Source organism: Coffea arabica, chromosome 7c (assembly GCF_036785885.1).
Source record: "Coffea arabica cultivar ET-39 chromosome 7c, Coffea Arabica ET-39 HiFi, whole genome shotgun sequence".
Lineage (NCBI taxonomy): Eukaryota > Viridiplantae > Streptophyta > Magnoliopsida > Gentianales > Rubiaceae > Coffea > Coffea arabica.
This window is the reverse complement of record NC_092322.1, coordinates 24,083,881-24,106,508: the sequence shown is the minus strand read 5'-3', so window position 1 is coordinate 24,106,508 and position 22,628 is coordinate 24,083,881. Positions and strand designations below refer to the sequence as shown.

Genomic DNA, 22,628 nt, shown 5'->3' with positions numbered 1-22,628 from the left:
CGGTGGACAGTTATAATGTCAGATCCTAAACAAAGGGAAGACAAATTGGTGGATGCTTCAAGTCAAGTAGAATTAGAAAACCTCTTTCTTAATCTAGCTCACTGTGAACTTAGTAATTTACCAAGTATATTAACATTCCCCAGTTTAAGGTTGTCTGAGTCTTATTTCTCATGTTTTAGTACCCTGAAAAGCTAAGAATTTGGACTTAACATCAAATACTACCTTTTGGCAGGATTTCCAAGTTTTGATTGATGAAAATTGCATGTACCATTTAGAAAGCAGATATGGGAACCTATCATGTCTTTGCAGGTATGTGAGTCCTCTATACCAGAATACTGTTTCTTTGCAGGATTTCCACTCCCTGTTGGAACTTTATACCAAGCAATTGCTTTGTTTCATATGGTGGCTCTCGCAGGTGAAAGAGAAGGTGCAAGAACAACTGTTCATGTTAGAAAATGGGATGGTTGGTGGTATACTTGGGACAACCAAAGCAAGTTTACTATAAGAAAGGCTTTTTTTTTTTTTTCAATTGCCATCATCTACTCTATTTCTTTCTTTTACTCCTACTTTTACTCTAACTTATTTTAAGGACAGCCCAACTAGGCCAATTGGAATATCTAATAATTAGTTCAACCACTTGATAGTGAGTGTGCACGTTGCTCCTTGTGTTCTATCTTTGGTCCTTTATTTGTCAATTATCATCCTTGTTCACAATTGCAAAGGTTATTGTCATGCTTATTGGGATACTCAATTTTGAGCTTGGACAATTAATCAGGTGTTGTCCTTGTTGAAATTTTTTTTCTTTTACACTAATAGGATGAGATTATGGCACATAATATGAATTCAAATTTGAAATTCAATATATGTGGAATACATTCACAACTATTAGTGTAAAAAAATCGTTACACTGTCAATACACAAAAAGTTAATCTATTTCGTAATATGAAGTTTTCAAGAATAAATTCAACTATGCAAAGTACAAAAACCAAGTCGGCGTTTAATTCAACAAATATGGATTATCTACTGCTGCATGTGATTTGTTTTATGCAACTCTCCTGTCCCTTGGGCTCACTTTCCTATCCATTTCAAATCCGCAATAAATAAAGACAGCTACTTAACAAGGACAGCATATTTTTTGTGTATTAGAGAAACATAAAAAGGGAAAACACATTAAAAAAAAAAAAACAGTACACCAATTCAACAGATTATCAAAACTATCTTCAAACAGACAGTAAACCTGTTGAATGGAACATAGAAGACAGTAAAATAGGAGGAGAAAAATCTTGGTCAATTTTTTGGGGAAGGGGGCGGGGGGAAAAAGTATACAATTACTTGGGAACGTGGAAATAACGCGTTGCATTTGCCTTAAAGGTTAAAGAACCCCAAACCGATGTATTATGTAAAGACTTTTCCTAAGTAACAATTTGTCCTATATTTATTGAGAGAAACGTTAAATTATTTAGAATATCATATGGTCATGAATTTCACTAAAATTTTCTAACACAAGTTGCATGCTCATAATCAGATACAATACATATCCAGTCTCCATCAGCTGGCCATTGTTGACCTTGTCAACTAACAAGCCTGGCTGTCATGTAATTCAAAAAATTGGAAACTGGCAAGAAATTGTCTTGCTGAAGATTCTAATTAGTTAGAGATGAGCCAAATGGCAGCTGAAAGTTCTGCAGATGCTCTGAAGGAACCCCCTGAATTCACCACAACTTCCTTATGCACTTTGCCTATTGACAACAATAAAGAAATTAGCAAAACTGAATGTGGACTCCGAACATGACCAAACGAGACTCTATCATCTTATCTGGAAACAAAGGCATTTTTAATTTTGATCAAATTGAATATGTTCTCAAGCACGTTATCCGATTGCACTTAACTTAAACTTATTATAAATATCATAATATTTTTTTCTAATAACACAAGTATATTAAGAAGGATGTATAAACAACAATGCACATATGGATATAAATAAATAAATGTGTGCTTTAATGGTTATTTTTTGGAAGTATTTTTTTAAATATTTTTTACTGCAAATATTTATCTAAAAGCCATTTCCAAATGTTTGTTCATAGAAAAACATCAAAGCCAATAAAATTTCACAAAATTTATACTCCAAATTCAGTTTTCCTCCAATACCATAATTCCAATGTTTTGATTGGTAAAAAAAAATGCTTGAAAAATGAGAAAACAAATTGTGAACAGTGAAAACATGAAACGTGGGACCATAGGGTTAGGAAAGGGCAAACTGTGGTCGAGGCGAAATTTTAGCTATAGAATGGGAGGAATAATGTAAAATAATCGAAGAAAAGAGTGATAGAATAAGAGATGAATAAAACTATGATAATGTGTAGGAAAGGAGGCTATTAGGCTGTCAAGGATAAAAAAAGGTCAGATTTACAAGGTGGAAAGGATTGTTATAGTGAAGGTTGGGCTACTGAGTACTGGATGAAGAAATGGTGGTATAAGAGGCGATTATAAGTAGTATCATAGGATGGAGAAAATGGTAAGAATGGGGAGAAGTTAGAGAGATGAGATTATATATTTGTTTAGTATGCTTTAACCTTGGGTATTTCTTAAGGTACTTTTGTGCATTTTTGAGAATATTTCAATCTGTTTTGGATTTTTAACACAAGATATTTTGGAAGAAATTTACATTAATATGAAACTCTTTTATTCATTTTAAAATTTTCTTTTCATATAACTTTTTTAATAAAATAATATTATTATTTTACTTTCAAAATGTTAACCCATGCTATGCACGGGTCAAATGCTAGTTACACAAAAGATATATTACTAGTTTATACTGGAAGAAATTGGATGAAACCTCAAATGGAGAGGCCTTGGCTAGATGGACAAGGGGTGCAACCATTTGTACCGGTTGTATTCATTTTTCACTGTACGTAACTTCCATTGCATACGATGTAACTTACTTTGCACACGACGTAATTCTACAACACTTTTTTATGGGCCCTACACATGACATGAAAATCGAGTTACATGCTGTAATCTGAGCCGCACAAATTTTTGAGGATGTGAGCCTTCGGGACCGTTCCTGCCCCATTTCCTGGCTAGATTAGTAGACAACATATTGCAGCTCACTCTGGCCAACGAGGGAATAACGCGTGGATGCATAGATTTAATATTTCAGCCGCGCTTTCTTGTTGAAGGACGCGATATTATTCTGACCCAAAAATCCAACCAATTCCAGCAAAGCAAAGCGTTCGGTAAAACAACTCTCCAGGCTTACTACTAGTAGTAGTATCTTTTGGCAAGGAAACGGAGACTTGCCTAGTAGCACTAGCAGTTATAATTTTTCTGTAGCAATTTTAGATGTCTGGCACGGACGCTGGATATTTGATAAGTCTCTTAATAGTCTAATTCAATTCGATCAATTTGCTGGATTTTATACTCGTGAGGCGGCTGGTAGGGAGGTGCAAGGAGAAGCTCTTGCTGTTGGCCACAGCTTCTACACTCAGTCTCTGCCCTTAAAGTGCATAAAAGATTGCTCGTCAAACAGGTATGTGCTATTATCATTCTGTGTTTCTTTATCTGTTCACAATCATTCATGGTTTGTGCTATTGTGATTTGGCAAATCATTATATTTATCCAATATTGAAGGGAAAAAAAATGCTATTTATGAAAGGAGAAAGAATTTTGGTTTATAATATAGAGAAAGCTGAAAGGATTTTGGTTTATATGCATTGAATGGACTTCAGGATGTAGAATGGAAGGATTTCATCGTGTGTGGTGATCCACAGGTTGTATGAACTCTCCGAGCATTTGCTCAGCCCAAACTTTTGATGTAATTATCATTTTTATTAATACAAGTAGCCGTTTTGACAAAAGTTCATGTGAATTTCTTTAAAAATTATCCTCTGCTTTTCTTGCAGGTTATTCAGGAGTTTGGAACGAGGTTATTAATCATTTCCTCGGACTACCTATGGAATTCCGTCAATTAGTCTCAGCGCTCAGCAATGAGTGGTTCTTCGATATGGATATTGAGGAGTTGCACCGGATATTAAACAGATACGCACTGGTATTGCCACTGCCAGATATTGGAGACAACAGCACTTATTCCATCGTCAAGGGCCTGAGGGATTATGTTAAATTGAGAGCAAGACTTGATCAAGATATAAGTTACCTAACTGAAGACCTTCTACAGAAGCTAATGTTCTCAAAGAATCTACTTCACATTGCCACAATGCAAGGTGTTGACAGGATGCAACTGATAGATCTCTTGACTCATTATACATTGCTGGCCGTAAATGCAGAATGCCTGAGAAAAATTTATTGGTCTGTTTATATTGATGGAATGGTGTTCAATAACACCCAAATTAGAATTTCTAAACTGCAACGCAAGCTTGAGCTTGTTGATCCCCAATTTCATGCAACTTCTGCACGCATCATGAAAACTTTGCTGAAAGCTACAAAAGTACTATCAAGGTCACCACTCACTTATGCTATGAATGCTTTGCTGAAAGCTTCAAAAGTAATATCAAGGTCACCACCCACTTTTGTTATGAATGCTCTGCAGAAAGCTTCAAAAGTACCATCAAGGTCACCACTCAATTTTTCGCTGGAGATGAACAAGTATATAGTGGAGGAATTTGTTGATTCTCTCCTTGCTGCTCTTAGACAGATACTAGAACGTCATGCCACTTTTACGGTCCCTGTGCGGGATCATATGCTGAAACTCTACGAGGGAGTCAAGTCAATCAGTATCCTTCTCCATGTGAAGCAAGAGAATTTATATGCGCTACCTGACAAAATGAAGGATCATATTGGCGTTGTGATCATTGATTTAGGAATTGTAATTTGCTCCTTTTCAGTGAATGAAATAAAACATGGCTTGGCAGAGGGAACAAATCGTGCAATTTCTCATTTGGTGAAAGAGCTCCAAATTGTGATTCAAGAAGTTGCACAAACTCATCCACCACCATCATCATCACTAAGTTTCCCTAGGACCAACGAGCTAGGCTCGCTTGATTTCTTCTTAGAGAATCTCCGAGAACTAGCAACTTCTGAGGCTGGTTCAATTGCTTTCCCAGTGGATCAAATCCAAGGAATCCAAGAAGATATTATATTTCTAAGATCTCTCCTAAGGAAAATTGTGAAGCAGCGCAACCAGCATGGAAAAATCCAAGCTCTTTGGGACCGTGCTATGGAGGTGGCCTACAAGGCAGAGTTAATCATCGACTCTATTGCGCTTGGGGATAGACTTGAATGTTTAGATACCGTAGCTGGAGATATCAAGCATATGAAGATTGAGGCCCTTAAAATCACTGATAGCATTAAGAATGATGATGAAGTTCAGAGAATTGCCAGCAACTCTATTCACTTCAAATCACAATTCATTACCCCAACACTGAATGAAGTTCTGGTGGGTCTTGATGAAGCGGTAAAGACAATTACAGATAAACTTACTAGGGGTTCAAAGCAGCTGGATATTGTTTCAATTGTGGGTATGGCTGGACTTGGTAAGACAACATTAGCAAACGCAGTTTACCATCACAGTTCAATTTTAGGCCACTTCCATATTCGTGCTTGGTGTACTGTTTCCCAAGTATATTGCAAGCACAATTTGTTAGTTCAGATTTTGTCTAGTATTGGTGGTAGAAGTCCTGACCAATGTCTGGAGGAGGATGAAGATGATTTGGCTGAAGAGCTAAAGAAGATTTTGTTGAGAAATATATATCTCATTGTTATGGATGATGTGTGGGACATTGATGCATGGAATTTGCTGAAAACTTCACTACCAGATAATGCCAATGGAAGTAGGATTCTCTTCACCAGCAGGCTTCAGAATTTGTCTTGGCAATTTAAACCTAATAGTGAGCCATATCATCTCCGCCAACTTACCGATGTAGAGTGTTTTGAGTTGCTTCATAGGAAGATATTTGGCAAAGGAGATTGTCCTCCAGCAATAATCAAAGTTTTAATGCAAGTCGCAAATAAGTGCAAGGGTCTACCTCACACAGTTCTCATTTTTGCTGGAATTCTTTCAAGAATTGAGCCTGATTGCTGGCAAGAATTTGTGAACAGCCTCAGTTCCGGCACTTCTAATAACACTGGACCATTGGAGCTGAGTTACATCCATTTACCCGAAAATTTGAAACCATGCCTTCTTTACTTCGGCACATTCCGAGAAGACCAAGATATTCCTATCCGAAGGTTGTCATGGCTTTGGATTTCTGAAGGATTTATCCAAAAGACAGAAGGGAAGAGTTTAGAGGATGTGGCAGAAGGCTTCTTGAAGGATTTGATTGGTAGAAGTTTAGTCATGGTTACCAAACAAAGCAGTCTAGCTGGTGCCAAAACTTGCCGACTTCATGATTTGGTGCATGAGTTTTGTGTGGCAAAGGCCAAAGAAGAAAGTTTTCTACAGATTTTACCTGGAGGTAATGACTTCTCTACTTTTACTGGACCGTGCCCCCACCGACTGTGCGTATATTTGACAAAGTCACAGGAGCTTAAGAAATCAAGGGTAGTTTTTCCCGAATTGCGCAGTTTGCTCTTCTTTCGCTCTGCTTCTTGGAGTTTAAAAGAGCCGCGTGAAGGGTCCGATTTGTTTCCTAAATCAAAACTTCTTAGAGTTTTAGATTTTGGGGACATATATTTTGATGGCAATTTTCCAATGGAATTATTATTGCTTGTTCACTTAAGATACTTGGCGGTTAACTTGTTCAAGATTGTATCCATCCCATCTGCAATAGACAACCTCTCAAGGTTACAGACATTTCTGGTGAAAGGAGACTGTCATCATGTTGCGTTGCCTAATACTATCTGGAACGTTAAGACACTAAGACATCTAGAGATAACAGGGTACTTGCAGCTTGGTTTTATTTTACCCACTGTCGACGTTGAAGACTCCCCGGATCTAGATCATTTAGACACTTTCAGCCTCGCAATTGACAGTTATGGTGGACGCTTGCAGAATAAACTACAAAAATTACCAAGCATCCGCAAGCTGAAATGCGTGAACACTTTATGTCTTGGAAATCGCAGTCAGATTCTCAAGCTGGACAGTTTGAGTCGACTAGAAACACTTAAACTGCATCTCTTTGGCGGCTGCAAGTTTGAATTCCCAACGAACTTGAAAAAGCTCACTCTCTCAGGCAATGAATGTCCGTCGAGTGAAATTTCAAGAATTGGAAAGCTGCCCAATCTTGAAGTGCTTAAATTATCCTATCGATCCTTCGAGGAGGCAAAATGGGAAATGCATGACGGGGAATTCTCTAACCTGCGATTCCTGAAATTGTCAATCGCGAGTCTTCGCAGTTGGACTGCCTATAATTCTGATAATTTTTCTCGTCTTGAGAAATTGGTTTTGTTTAAGTGTTGGCGGCTAGAAGAGGTTCCTCTTTGTTTAGGGGAAAGTCCTGCCATTGAAATGATTGAGGTGCAATTTTGCCCTTTCATCATAAGTTCTGTGAGACAAATTCAGCAAGTGCAGATGGACATGGGAAACCAAGATCTAAAGATCGTTATCTGATTGACCATAAAACGAACCCGTCGGGGCTATAAATTAATATTTCCTGCAGGTAAATAAAATTTCTTGAGCATAAATTACTTGTCTTCCGGTATATATTCCTGCAAATTTTCCATTTTCTCTTTCCCTTCCTCCCTCCTTTCATTGCCTCTTCCATTTTTCCTCTCAAAACCCTGCCTCTTTCTCTTCTTACAATCGAAAGAGCTCAATCTATCTCCCAATTCAATTGTGTTTCTCCCCCGTTATCTCTGCTTTTGCGGAAAAACAAAGAAGGCTTGATTTAATCTCTATCTATGGTTTAATCTCAAATTCCTCCATCATTTATCAATTCCGATTAATAATGGCATCGATTTTGAAGATTTTAATGTCAATCTATCTTCATTTTCAGGTCTTTGTGCATAAATTGAAGGGTCCAGACATCACCGAGCTAGTTTCAATTCTCCAAGTAATTCTTAATTTCTAATCATTGCCCAGGAATCTTCATAATTCTACATGATTCTATGCAGAATTATGTATACCTTTCTAGGTTTTGAACGCAAATCTTGTGTGTTCTTCTGGCTGTTTTTTGTTTAAAGCAAAAAGGTTTTGATTTGAATAGTCGTTAGAAATTGTTGGCAGTTGTAAATAATTTTTCCCAACCTATACAGGCAGAGAAACTCTTCTAATTCATTGACATATTCATTACTAGTTCCTTTTTTTTTACCTTTGGCTGGTATCCTTTTTAGAGTTTTTTTTTTTTTTTGTGAAGAAATTTGTAGTTGAAAGTGAACCTCTTTAGATTCTTTATTTTTCTCTGCTGATTCTTGCAATTTTGGGGGGTTATGGATTGGTGGCAATTGGAAAGTTTTTGGAAATTTGAACTGTTGAAAAGGAAATCCGTGTAGGTGCTTTCCTGTAGCAATTGAGAATCTATATAGCAAGTATGGCAGGTGGTTTTTTTTTTTTTTTTTTGTTCTCCTTTTTGCGGGCATTATTGAGATAGTTTTCTTTGATGTTTACGAGTGTGACTTTGAAGCCGGAATTTTTAGACTGAAAATAAACTTCTTTGCAACTGTTAAAATGTATATGGTGCTGCTTAGCTAACACGAGTCCTATAGAATTTAACAAATTATGTTGAGAAGTAGACTTTATCTTGATAGTCAGGAAATTATGCATCTTTGTTTTTTTGGATAAAATACAGTCAACTCTCCTATGATTTATCTATTGTATATAAAATCTCTTCATTATTTAAAAACTCCCACAGCCTCCCTATACATTGGATTTCTTTGAAACTTTGATGAAAAGCATCCAAAATAACGGAGTTTGAGATACATTCGTGTTTTAAGAAAGTTTCAAGTGACATTGTTAAGACAATTCAGTATTTGGCAGTTTTTTGTCATTTCCTTTTTTATTTCCTTTCCTTTTTTTTTTTTGTTTATTTTCCTTCTCCATTTCTTCCCTGCTCACAACCAAACTGGTCAACAATACCAAAATGGTCAATGACACTGGTGAACACCAATCATAATCATTATCGCCACCGATCGCCAGTAGCTCCATCATCGCCACCAATCACCAGCAACTCTACCACCAATCATCACTGATTTCAATGCTCAATGATCCCAAATAACTCCAAAAAATTTCCAATTAGATAGAGCGCAAAATAACAACAAAAATTCTCAATCTAATAGTCTCAAAATATTAACAAAAAATTCTCAATCAATGATCCCAACCTAACACCAAAAGCCTCCAATATATCAATCCCATAGTGGCTCTATTATCAACTTCAAATTAATCCCAAATTCAATAGAAACATGAATAGCAAAATTAGATATGACGATGGCCATTTGTCGGTGGTGTTAGTTGAAGGACGGAAGGAAGGAAAGGAAAAGGGAAGCAAAAAAGGGAAAAATCAACCGGTGGGCAAGAAAGAGAAATCGAGGTCCACTGCCTTCATGTAATTGGAGCGTGAAGACCCTCTTGGCTTGCTTGGAATACTGAGAGGATAGAGCCTCCTAATCAACTGCAATTGGGCCAAGACCTTCCAACGATTGGTGATGAAAATGCAGGGGAAACAGCCCGTTTTGTTGCCTAAGAAAACTAATGATTCAGAGGAGAAAGAGACTAAGCAACCCAAGTCTCCAAAGAAAGCTGCTGCTTAGATTTGGGTTACTATCAAAACTAATGGGTTTTGATTAATTTCCTATCTCATTTATGTATCTAAACGGGGAAAAAACTCATTGCTATTGCATCACATACTATCAATCTGATAGTAAGGGGTTACTAAGTAATTAATACCGCTCTTATGCTTTATACAAGACTGTCTATTTCTTTCTCCTAGATTCTAAATCTAGCATAATTGATAGCAAGTAGTTATTCGAAATTTTCTTGGTAACCAAGTCTAATCATCTTATAACACAAATTTCGAGGTCCATAAATCTCTTGAAATCAAATGAGAAGGTTGGATTGAGTTTACAGAAAAATCATTTGTTAGTTCACGTTCTTTTCTAGAGCTGAGCCAAAATTCTTCCCACAGCATCGTCTCTGAGTTGCTATACTTTAAATTTTACTTTTGTATCAGGACACTTAAAAACGTGAAAGGCTTTCCAATATAGCTCTCGTAAATGCTATTGATTATGGGGACTATTGCTTTAAATTGACTGACCTCCTTGATCAGCATAGCATGGTTATATCATCAATGGAGGTAAAGATCACATGCATAAATCAAGTTTACTTTTACTCATCCCTGTTAATTAGCTAGTTTAAGACAAATTTCACAACATGGAGGCTGATCCTATTAATTTTTTTCTAAATAGTTATCAAGTAAGCAACTTCTTACACGCCAAACATTGTCGGAGAAAGAAGGCCTCAGGCAAATACAGTTGCATCATTCCAAGGCATCACAAAGCATTGCCTCAAGCGAAATACTTGTGGTCTGTCACTTTTTCTTAGCTGAATTTTCAGTGGTTTTATAGTTTGTTCTTTTTCTTCCTTGAATTTGTAGTGCTTTTCCAGTTTGCTTCGAATTTGTTCCAGGCATTAGCTTTTAAAAAAGACAATGGACATTTCAAGGTTAGGCAAATTCATGCTTAGTAAATGAAAGTCCATTTGAGTGATAGCTTTCATTTGCCAGCACATTGCATTGACATGGTTGGATTGTATGATTCTAGGACAAAGGCTGCAATGCAAAAATTTGAAACCATGATTGTGAATATGATGAAAGCGGAGTGGTTATATGTGTCTCAGAGTGTTAAAAATGATTCTATATTAGGTTCTCATTGACATGGGTTTAATACATGTCTAGTTTCATTTGTTTTGGTATCTGGTATCTACATGGTTTGAAAAATGAGAAAGAGAAAGAGAAATAAAAGGGGTTGGCTTTTGGCAATGATTTTGCAGTTGCTGAATGAATGTGGGGCTATAAAATGAATTAGGTGCATCTGGTTGAATTTATGTGGATTGTGTGACCACCCCACCTCTCCCTAAGGCGAATCAAAGGATTCGGCGGACCACCTGCTCAGCTCTCGTTGGGGCTCACTCACTTATCACTTCAGAGCAAGTAAAGCTATGCTAATCAAATTTAACATATATACAATCATTAATATAGATATTCAATCCTCAAGGTTAAGTACAAAAGTTCAGGATCCAACCAAACTACTAATACTATCACTATTACACAACAAAAGTTCTAGTGAAAAGTTTAGTCTTCCACTAAGCACTCGTCCTTACTCTCAAACCCTATAAAGAAAACAAATTTAACGAAATAGAAGGGTGAGCTAAAGCTCAGTGAGGTTTCTATACACATAACCAAGCAATTGAAACTAGGATATTATTTATTTAACAACAATCAATCGAGAAAACATTCACAATATAAAATAATGAAAACACACTCATTAAAAGGATACATGCTCACGTGGAGCCATTCGTTCATTCCGCAGTCATTCTCCTTCATTCAATCATTCATTTCTTTCCTTCTAACTTCAACATTTCAATTTATTCATTTCATTTCCCGCCACTAGCCAATTCACTGGCCAGTTCTCCACCAACTTTCGTAGTCATACTCGAGTATACCAAACATTGTCTCAGGGTCACCAGCTACCCGACCGAGTCCACTTCTGGCTCAAGTTGATTGGCAACGAAGGGCAAGGGCCCAGTTCAACCAAAAGGTTTACATTCATGCACAAGTAGTATTCAATCATTGAAAATTCACTTTTGCTTGGGTCGAGTGCGATAAAGTACACACTCGTCCGTCGAAAATTCATTTAACAATCATTGAAAAACATTTAACATTTAAGCAAACATTCACAAATAGTCACATAGTCATTTATTATACAAACACACAAGGAACACTCACCCTAAACAAGTCACGTTTTATCAAAATTCAGTTCAGGGCCGGCACCTTGCCACTCTCGAAATTTGCAATCAAATATTGTCCACAAAAAGGCAATCACACACAAGTGCAAGCTGCATAACTTATATTTCTATATCAAAGGAAAAAAGTATGAAAAGTATAGTAAGTTATATAGGCATGGTACACGCAATATTTGTAACAAAAAATGATAAAAAACGGTTAAGTTCAAAGCCAATATGTGCAACTAAAAACCATGTTTTGAATACTCGTTTAGAATGTTAGAAATCAGGTTTAGAACACTTGAGAAGTACATGTTAAGTCGGGCCAAGGAAACGGAAAACAAGAGAAAGGCAACGAGAAACAATGAAGATGGCAACTCTGCCATCCTTTGGTTTTTTTATCACAACTGAAGCTACACTTATCGGATTGAGATGAATCTTATGGACTTTCGAAACTAAGATATAGGCCTACATTTATTATGAAGACCTTCAAAGTCAAATCATGCATTTTCATGGTCAAAAATTGAAATCTCAGACAAAACAGAAAACTGTCGGTTAAACAGGGTATTTGGGCAATCAGGGGTGCTCTGGCCAAATCATAAGCTAAAATGATCTAATTAATCTGAAATTTTGCAGGTAGAAATTTAACTCAAACCCTTATAACTTTTATGTTTTGTCTCAAAGCTGATTCAATCCATAAGTCAGTCAAATTCGAGTCTCAAGTTGTTACTTCATCCAGTAAAAGACAGAACAAGTATGCAACTTCGGTCAACTTTGAAAAATCACAGATATTCATGGGAATTGAGAAAAGGCTGACATTTTCATAGTTGATAGTATTCTGACTCTAGTTTCAAACACAATAAACGGAAATAAATTCTGACTTTTCTACAACAAGATATAGCAGATTTCCTAAGATTGTCCAAGGGTTCCTGCAGACAAATTTTCAGCAGCATCTCCTCTTAATTTCTTTACTTTTCCATCCTACAATCAATACCAAAGTTCACCCAAAATAGCCTCAATTGCACATACAAATCATAAGCTATTAAACACACTTAATTAGGGTCACAACACCCTTTAATTTTAGCGGCTCCAAAACCAACCACAATCAATCCCAAATTGGAAACCCTAAACTAAAATTTATGCACATAAGCTGGAAATTTCTTTAGGCAAGTTAAACTAGCCTATAAAACCTCAATATTTCACATAGCAAACCTATCAAAACATGGACAACCCTCAAGCATCATATGTGGGCAGAAAATTACCATAAAAAATGAAAATTACCACAACACTACTTTAACCATGAAACTTTCTCATAAAACTACCAAAATTACAACCTTAAGCCATTAGTTTACACATATAGGAAGTAGAGGAAAGTTGCTAGCCAAAGTTACCTTGTAACCTCAAGAAAGATGGAAACTTAGGGCTTCTTCCTCCAAAATCACTCCACCAGCACCTTAAAATCTATCTTAGCACTTTTATGGAGTAGTTTGCACAAACTATGGTTGGAGTTCAAAATTCAAGCAAAAAAGTTGGGATTGAAGATGAAGTTTCTCTTCCTTGTTTTTCCTCTCAAGAAACTTTCTCATAAAACTACCAAAATTACAACCTTAAGCCATTAGTTTACACATATAGGAAGTAGAGGAAAGTTGCTAGCCAAAGTTACCTTGTAACCTCAAGAAAGATGGAAACTTAGGGCTTCTTCCTCCAAAATCACTCCACCAGCACCTTAAAATCTACCTTAGCACTTTTATGGAGTAGTTTGCACAAACTATGGTTGGAGTTCAAAATTCAAGCAAAAAAGTTGGGATTGAAGATGAAGTTTCTCTTCCTTGTTTTTCCTCTCAAGAATTTCGGCCAAGACTAAGAAAATGGGAAGAAATGAGGAAATTTTGCCAATGTTTGGTTTTAGTAAAGTTAAAAAACCTTGGTCAAAATCCAACTCTCAATAGTCTCGCGACAAAGGCACCTTAAGGTTTTGTTATAATTTTCTTGTCTTCCAAAACTAATCTATCTAGCTAACTTCTAATTATCCTTTAGCACCTTGTAAAATAATATCCCTTTATGCAAAACTTCACCTAATAGTCAAAATTTTATGGCACTAACCGTATTAGCGGGTCCCACATCCATAATGTACTTCAAACTTGACATGTACTAACTTATACCACGAAAATGATTTAAAAGCTTGACTCACTTATAAAAATGATCGAGGAAATTAAGGCAATAATTTAAAGTAAAAAAAATGCATTCAAAGAAATAAAATAAATACAACCTAATTTTTTTCGGATTCTCATAGATTGGGTCTCATGCAAGTAAGATGATCCGATCCTGTCCTGAGTGCCACTATTTTTAGCCATATGTTAATCTTCTATTACTTGTCATGCTCTTATTTCATTCTTGGTGGCTTTCATGGTATGTACTCCCCTGCTTTAGCTTTCCTATACACTAGTGTCCTGTCCATTTTCTGGCCCGGACTAGCGATTGAATTGTTGTAGCCCATAGAGATAGGTTTCTTTCTTCTCAATCCTATTGGTCAAACTTGTCTCAATAAAAATAGTCTTTGAATCCCTATTTCCTGGAAATCGAATATACTCATTTAGTAGTTTGGGTTCTTTTATTTAGTAAACTAATAGTTTTATCCTTACCGGTTACTACTGCTCTTCGCAATCTTGGTTTACTTTTTTATTAGAGTTCATGTATTTAATGTGTGTGTTATATTCGCCCTGATTATACATGCAACGGCTTCTGTTTAGACTACTACTCCCGGAAAAGGCCTATGCTTGGACTAGTTGGTAAATTATTGCATATGTTTTCCTAGATGGTTTTAAAAAATTCTTGAAAGTTTTGTAACAGGAAAATCACTCTGTTTTATCTCTTTTTTTGCAGATTTACTGAGTTGAAGGTCCAATTCCTTACTGGCTAGCTGAAGATTTACTTAGCTTTTTGTCTTGCAAAATGGTAGCAGAAGGAAGCAGGTACAAAGAGCAAGTTTACAAGGAAAGGATAGTGAGGGCATGCAAACGATTCATTTGAGGTAGTTAAAATGCTCCGCGAAATCTTTTTCAAATTCACCATCTCTGTTCTTGTTTGTTCATTGGTAGTGAAATATATTTCTGTACTGTTGCAGGAGCATGATTGAGATGTGAAGATATTCTTGAGGGATGCAAATGTAAAATATGTACTTTTGAAACCCAAGCATTTGGATAGAAGAATTTTTTGCAAAGGAAGTGAATTTTTAGTTTGATTTTAGCAGATAGTATTTCCTTTATTGGATGACAATAAGGAAGCCTATGGAGCTGATTTTGCAGAGGGGGATTCCACTCATTAGGATAGTTTTAGAGTGCTATTCGTATGTGTTCCTTGAATTGAATATTTGTAGGTTCAGAATTCTCTTGTGATTGCAGTGACAAGCATGGTCATGACATTGTCTATCACATGCTGTTTCTTCTAGTATGCTCTCCATGTTTTTTTTTCCCCTGTTTGGAGTTGATCTGGAATAATCTTGATGAGAATAATCTATATATCATCCGAATTTCTGAAATCTTCTGTGACGCTCATCAGTTCCATCTATGTATTTTAGTCAGAGCAATATAGAAAATTGAAGATAGCTGCTACTTGTACCATAGACCCTTGGAATATGTTTCTCACGTTTGGTTGCAGACTTGCAGGGGTAAAGCACCAGGGAAAAGGAATCAAGGAGTTTGGTGAGGGATTTGGAAGTGTAGTGTGAGGAAACGAAGGAATTGGTACTGTTTTTTATAGGTTGCAATTTTATCATTTATTTTATAATTAATTTTCTCTATTACCTGATCCGATGTGGATTAATTGTTGGATTCTACTCACTTTTAGTATTTTGCATTTATTTCAGAGAGTAGAACGAAAATATCATAATAAGTATCAATTTGGCAGTTATCAGGAAAGAGTTCAAGTAACAGGCATCCAGGAACATTTTTGGAATATCAAACCGTGACCCTTCTTGGTAACTGAGCCGAAGATAACATTCAAAAAAGAAGCACAAAAGGCTGGAGTCATTTCTCTCCCGGTGAGCCGCCGCACATGAGAGCCAAGCATTAAAATAGATTAGTAATTCAATAGGTACGGGGAGTAGCAGAAGACTTCTCTTGGGCTTTGGACAATTTCGTCCTTTTGTGGTTTTGAGTCCACGTATGTTACACTTAGGATAAAAATAAGGGATCATCATCTTTTTGACCAGGTAGTCTTTTTTTCCATTATTCGGTTTTCCACCGTTTCTTCCTCCCTAATTGGGAGAATGTACGTCGCAACTATTTATGCAGTTTTGTATGGGATTTTTTCATCAATAAGGAGTTAAACCCCTTTTTCTAGTCAAGGAGCAACGGATGCTTTGTTCGCCTAAAATTGTGAGATCGATTTAATTTTACATTTTTCTTTTATTTATTGGTATTCGTATATTCCCTAGTTACAGTGCTTATGATTGTTTAATTAATTGATTGTCTTGAATCCGGATAATTAGTTAATTTGATAATCTATTGTCAATTGGGACGTTAAATCCGTAATTGTTTAATTGTCTCAAAATAGTGATAACTGGCATGATTGGGTTTGGGTTAGGGGAATACGCGGGCTAACCTAAAATAACCCTGGTAGTGTATTATTTGGTTAGAATAGGGCTCCTCTAATACGCAAGGTAATTGGGGAATTAAATCTTACAGGCGTAACTAAGATTATTTCTCAATTAGAGTAGTGATTAACGAGCGTACCTTAATCACCGACACAGTAAGGAGGGGTTGACTGTCATCGCTTGTTTGGCAGTTATAACCTATTTATTAGTAAATAATTGGAATTGCCTTTGTTTCAATGATCAATTAGGTGAACCATTGCTAAAGTTATTCCTTGGCCAGATCCTTAATTATCACTCATTTGATTTTAGTAAATTGTTATTTAATTTCTAGTTGACTATTTTATTTTTATTATTTTACTTTTAGTTAAATTGCTTAAATTGTCACCCCTGATATAAAACACTCCCCTTGTCACTATGAATTTGAAAAGAAACAATTACTCCCAACCCCTGTGGATTCGACCCTGCTCACCGCTATCTACAGAAATTACTTTTAGTTTGAGCAGGTTTTATTATTGCACAGGCCGACAACCTGTCTATTTTGCAGGTCGAAGCGCGGATCTTATTTCGAATGATATAGGACTTCCACTAAGATTTGGCAGTTTGGGATTTGTTTCTGTGCAAGAAGCAACTGAGGAGGCATCCTGGATTCTTTCTTTGGTCTGAAATGTGAAGCATTCGGCATTTCCCATCATGAAAGTACAAGTGCATCTAGAGGATGTATCTGTGTATTCATAAATGACTCATAAAATCGAAGCTTGATTCGAAAAAAGTCACCGAAACATATTGTGCAGAAAAACTAAGTTGAGGAATCGAAGTTTTCATTCATTGTCCAGTTGAAAAAAATACAACTGAATTGATGAAATGGCAGCAAACCTGAATGTAATAGGAAGATGCTACATCTATATTGCATATTACCATCTAAAGCTTTTTGAGTTAAAGCTGCATGGAATGGACTAAGTCAACATGAAGCTTTTGTTCTGATCCCCCTCTTGTCAAAAGAAATTATTGATCAATGGAGAGAAAAAAAAAAAAAGGACTTTTTCTTTGAGAAGAAACATGCACGTTTAGTACTTGATATCACTGATGGCTTCTGAGAATTGGTTGTTTCTTGGACAGCCGTTCCTAGACGAAATGAAAATTGGGAGTTGCTCATGGAGTTGGGCTTTCCCCAATGGTAACTGAAGCAGGTCCAGATGTGGCAGTATGAATGGCGGGCTCTTTTGGTTTTGTTGTCTTTCTATCAATGTCTAGTAGCCTAGTTCTTTGGTGTAATACTGATCAGATGCTATAGTTTGGATAGCTGGTACTGTTGAGCTATTGTGCTCTCTGCTGGTAAATTCCCTACTTCTCAGTCACTAAAATTTTTACTTTTTGCCGGGAAAAAGTGATATTAACCTATCCCCCTTCCAGGAAAAGGAGTAGCCACATTTTGTTGTTATGAAAACATGGTTCTCAGCATGAATTATGTGATCAGATTCTTGATCATTTATTTCTTCTTGTATTGTACCATGTGTACCGATCAATCCAGGCAATGCCGAGTACTATGATTGTAATTCTTTGCAATTGCAAATCAAAATCAAAATCATGAAATTTTTTGCATAATATTTAGTTCAAATTTTTGTATTTTTATAGTTCAATTTATCACGTAGAAATTGATATTGTAACATATTAAGCGGGATAAAATTGTAATTGGACTTGATGGGTATTAATGTATTATTGATTAATATTCAAAAATAGGAATTGGGTCAAAACTCGAAGGGTGCTATAAATTGATAATTGAGTTTATAAATAAATTTAGATAAGTTTGTAAAAAATTAAAAAAAAGGGGCATAGATGCTTGGGTTACCTGGATCATTTTTGACTTATTTATTTGTATTGGTACAGATAGGTGAATCCAATTATATCAATTACTTAATTTCTACGCAAACCCGTTCTTGTCACCTAAATTGTCACCTTGCAATGTTGCAACTTGATAAGCTACGTACCTTATTGACCATTGACTATGTATAATTTTGCATTTTCTATGCTTCTTGATCTCAAGGTGAAAAGTTTTTCGAAAATTTGTGAAGTGATCAAATGGAAACAAAGAAATTTTGTTTGAAGCAATTATAAAAAGAAAAGGATAAAAAACTATGTAGCACTTGAATTACTAACCAGTATTTTCCAACTTACTTTTTCTTTACATATTTTGTTAACTTCACTCCTTTTTTTTCCCTAATTTCCTTTTTTTGGTGCATTTGGTGGTTAATCAGTCAAAAATGGTAAAATATTTGTAGTTATGACCCAATGACTCAAATTCCCAACATTCTATGAACTCTAATTATCAAATATTTTAAAAAAAATACCAAATTCTTGAACTTTCAATGTAATTGGTAATTATTTAGTCGAATTGCACTTTCTTTTTTAATTTTGTTTTCATTTCTATTTTCTTTTACAAACCCATAATCCAAATAGAGGATTTAATTTGAAGCAACTCTGCCTCATGTAAAAGCGCAAATCTAGTCAACGAGAAGCATATTCTTCACTTTAAATATTATTAATCAGTAAAACTCCCCCTAAAGTATAGCCATTCTTGCGCTTTATCTTTTTTTTTTTTTTTTTTTTGCCGTAACGGCACATCTAGTCCTTTTTTTGTGCTTTATCTCCCAACATTTTTTTTCCTCACTTTATCTCCTAACTCATTAATTAACTATAATATTGTGTAATGATAATGTCAAAAAGGCATTTATATCCCTAAGAGTTAACTACAATAAATCCCCTCATAGTGTAGCTTATTTTTCACTTTATCCACGAACATCAACTTTTCTCAATTTGTTTGTTTATTACTAAAACCCTTATTAAACTTTAATATTTGATAACATCTGGGACAAATAATGTCTAAAAATCAATATTCTTAAGATAGTAATTAAGAAAATATTTTTTTATAGATATGGTCCTAGTTAAATTTCATGTCATAGTTACACTTTTTTTTAGATCGAGGAGAATATCTTGTTAATTTGACATAATAATAGGAAATAATTGTTATTGAAAAATTAAAAGGTGAAAATATTTTTAAAAGTCTAGATATTATTAGTTTCTCTTTGCAAATGTGCATATGGCTGACCTTTTGCTTTAGTGTTTGGATGTATTCTATACATGGGAGTATACATTTTTTTCGACAATACTTAAAAAAGAGAGAAACGTTGTTGATATAGGCATTGAAGTTTCCTAGGTTGTTCTTTTAATATACTATACTTAGATGCTATTAAAAATTATTTGGATTGCTAAGTTTTTCTAAAAAAAAAAATATTTTTGTTACACCATAAATACATTTCCTAATCATCTTTTTATTTTTTTTAAACCACTTTTTCATCTCACGAACATCAAATCAGAAAAAGTGCAATTATTCTAAAAAAATTTGCCAAATAATCTTCAATCCAAAAAAAACCTAATCTATAGACCTTTAATAATAGTTTCATAGTTTAATTTTGCACTAATAATTTTTTTCCCTTATCACATGAAATGAGCGAGATATTTTCCTCTATCTAAAAAACCTATAATAATTGGGATAAAATTTAACAAGGCTTATATCCATAAATATATGGTAATTGTCGTTATTATGTTAGGGATATTGATTTCTTTAAACATTATTTCTCTTGAGTGATACAAAATATTAGAGTTAACTAATGGGTTTAGGGATAAACAGACAAATTAAGAGAAAAATTATATCAAAAGGTAAAGTGCAAATTGCAATATACCTTAAGGGGATTTACTATAATTAACCCTTCGGGGTATCAATGTTCTTTTTGACATTTTCATTATGCAATATTAGAGTTGACCAACGGTTAACGAAGCAAAGTGAAGAAAAAAAATCAGGGGATAAATAGCAAATTTGGCAAACCTTAGGAGGAGGTTTTGTAGTTAACCCTAAATATTATTCTATTTGGACAAAAGTAAAAGTTGAGGGCAAAAATGCATTGAGGACCAAAATCTCTTTACTACGGGGTTGATCACAAAGCATTGGCCCTCGATGCTTACCGGTTAGTGCATTATGATTATGCTTAATTTAATATTGGCAAATATTATCAGATTCCATTCAACTGTGCTATCGTTCCATCGGAAGAAAGCAAAGTGTCTGGTCATTGATTACCTGTATATGAACTTTTTGGTCTTTCTTATTACAAACAAAATTAATTTTTAACATTTCCCAGTAGTTAAACTAGAACTCTAGAAATTTGAGATCCTAAACGCAAATCCCATCCTCTTCCGCTTCGTAAGTCCCATCCTCCGCGTGGGAAAAAAAAAAAAAAAAAAAGAGCACAATGGAAAGGGCATAAACTTTGATTAAGGATGCCTTTGATAAAAAGAAGTTTGAAAACTAAAATTTAAAATCTAAAATCCGAAATTTGAATACATTACGTTATTGAATTATTAAATACTAAATCTGATATATCTAAACGTATATCATATTCAATGATGAGTGAGTAGTTTATCACTTAATTTTGGAGACAAGTTTTACCCAAAAAATTCAAAACCACTTAATTAATTTAGATATTTTATAATTTGTTATCAAACGCATCTGAACATATAAAGACTTGAATCCATTAAATTTAAGTACTAAATTGACTTATCAAATAGGGCCTAACTTAAATTTTAATTTGTCAAACGTAATACACATATGACCTTCAACCACTCAATTCAAATGTAATGCTGTTTTCTTATATCTGCAACATTGGGAAAATTGCACTTTTGATCCCTATTATTTGGGATGTTGGACAATTTCATCTCTAAAGTTTTAGTCAAAACATATTTCATCCTCATAATTTGATAATTTTGACCAATTTTGTCTCTATAATTTAATGCAAACATATTTTACCATCATAGTTTCAAAAATTTGACTAACTAAAGACAATTGATAGATTGTCAAGCAATTTGGACGGAATATCATCACTTGATAATAGCATGCGTGTTAGTAAAATATAAAAAACATTGGATCAACAAAAACCTTAAAAATCATTTTTTTAATTCACTTTCTTTTATAAAAAAACAACTAAGAAATTTTCAGCCACCACACTTTGGTCTTAATCACAAATTGAATAAAAAGATTGAGAGGAAATGAAGTTGTGAAAAAGAAACAACCAATTGGAGAAATTATTCGAACAATCCCATTACAACCAATTGGAGAAAAATATTAAAGTGAAAAAAAGAATTGTTTAGATTGTCATTTATTTTCAAAATTTTGTTTTGTTGCATCATATGCATGTTTTTCAAATTGTCTATCTATCATCCAATCTATATTTTTTATCTCACATAATCATATCACAATTTTTTTTAAAACAAATCTCTTATCTGAACACACTCATTATTATTTATATAATTTAATCAATGACCAAATTCATTATTAACAATACAATTATTAACAAAACATGCTTGTCATGTGATGATATTCAATCCAACTTGATTAACAATCATTCAATAGCTCATAATTGTTCAAATTTATGAAACTATGAGGATGAAATGTGTTTGCATAAGACTTTACAAATGAAATTAGTCGAAATTGCAAAACTATGATGATGAAATATATTTTAACTAAAACTTTAGGGACGAAATTGTCCAACACTCTAAATATTGGAGATGAAATTAAGGGATGAAATTGTCAAAATTACAAAACTACAAGGATGAAATATATTTTGACTGAAACTTTAGGGATGAAATTATTCAACACTCAAAACATTGGAGATGAAAAGTGCATTTTCTCCCCTGCAGCATTGGTATATGTTGGATAGTTTACAATCCCATGCAATAGAAAGTAACACTTTGAATTGACTTTGATGCTTATAGCTTCCAAAATCATAACATTTTTGATACGATGATCCTATCAGCATTCTAATGAATAATTATACAAATGTTGCACATGACCATTGATGTTTAAATCACAGTTCCTCAAACACTTGCCAGATGCATTCAATAATATATATATATATATATATATATATTCGAAGCAGAAAAAATTTTGAATAGGTTCAACTCTAGTTACTACCACGGATCAGAATATGCTTCTAAATTCGTAGGTTACTTATAAAGACTCTTACAAATTACCTACTAACATAGTTCTCAATTGACAGTGAGATTCAAATGCACGATCTTTTGTGAGAAAGTAACCCACCCTTACTAACTAAATTAATTTGTGTTGGCATTTGATTTCGAACGTAAGTACTAATATTTTTC

General features: G+C 34.6%; 1 protein-coding gene across 3 annotated transcripts; it reads left to right on the top strand.

The window, feature by feature from the left end:
* Positions 1 to 3,206: 3,206 nt before the first annotated feature.
* LOC113698273 (putative late blight resistance protein homolog R1A-3) lies at positions 3,207 to 8,203 on the top strand. Of its 3 annotated transcripts, XM_027218037.2 has the most exons (4): positions 3,207 to 3,529; positions 3,729 to 3,770; positions 3,903 to 7,553; positions 7,890 to 8,203. In XM_027218037.2, exon 3 carries the CDS (start codon positions 3,953 to 3,955, stop codon positions 7,502 to 7,504), a length of 3,552 nt encoding a protein of 1,183 aa, XP_027073838.1. In that variant the 5' UTR covers positions 3,207 to 3,529; positions 3,729 to 3,770; positions 3,903 to 3,952; the 3' UTR covers positions 7,505 to 7,553; positions 7,890 to 8,203. The 3 variants fall into 3 exon arrangements, with proteins under 3 accessions (XP_027073838.1, XP_027073837.1, XP_071912753.1); XM_027218036.2 differs by lacking the exon at positions 3,729 to 3,770; XM_072056652.1 differs by lacking the exon at positions 3,207 to 3,529 and having other exon boundaries at positions 3,549 to 3,770.
* Positions 8,204 to 22,628: the final 14,425 nt, after the last annotated feature.

Bases quoted from the DNA above. Each gene is read 5' to 3' on its own strand.
- LOC113698273 (XM_027218036.2), top strand. From the start codon at position 3,953: ATGGAATTCCGTCAATTAGTCTCAGCGCTCAGCAATGAGTGGTTCTTC.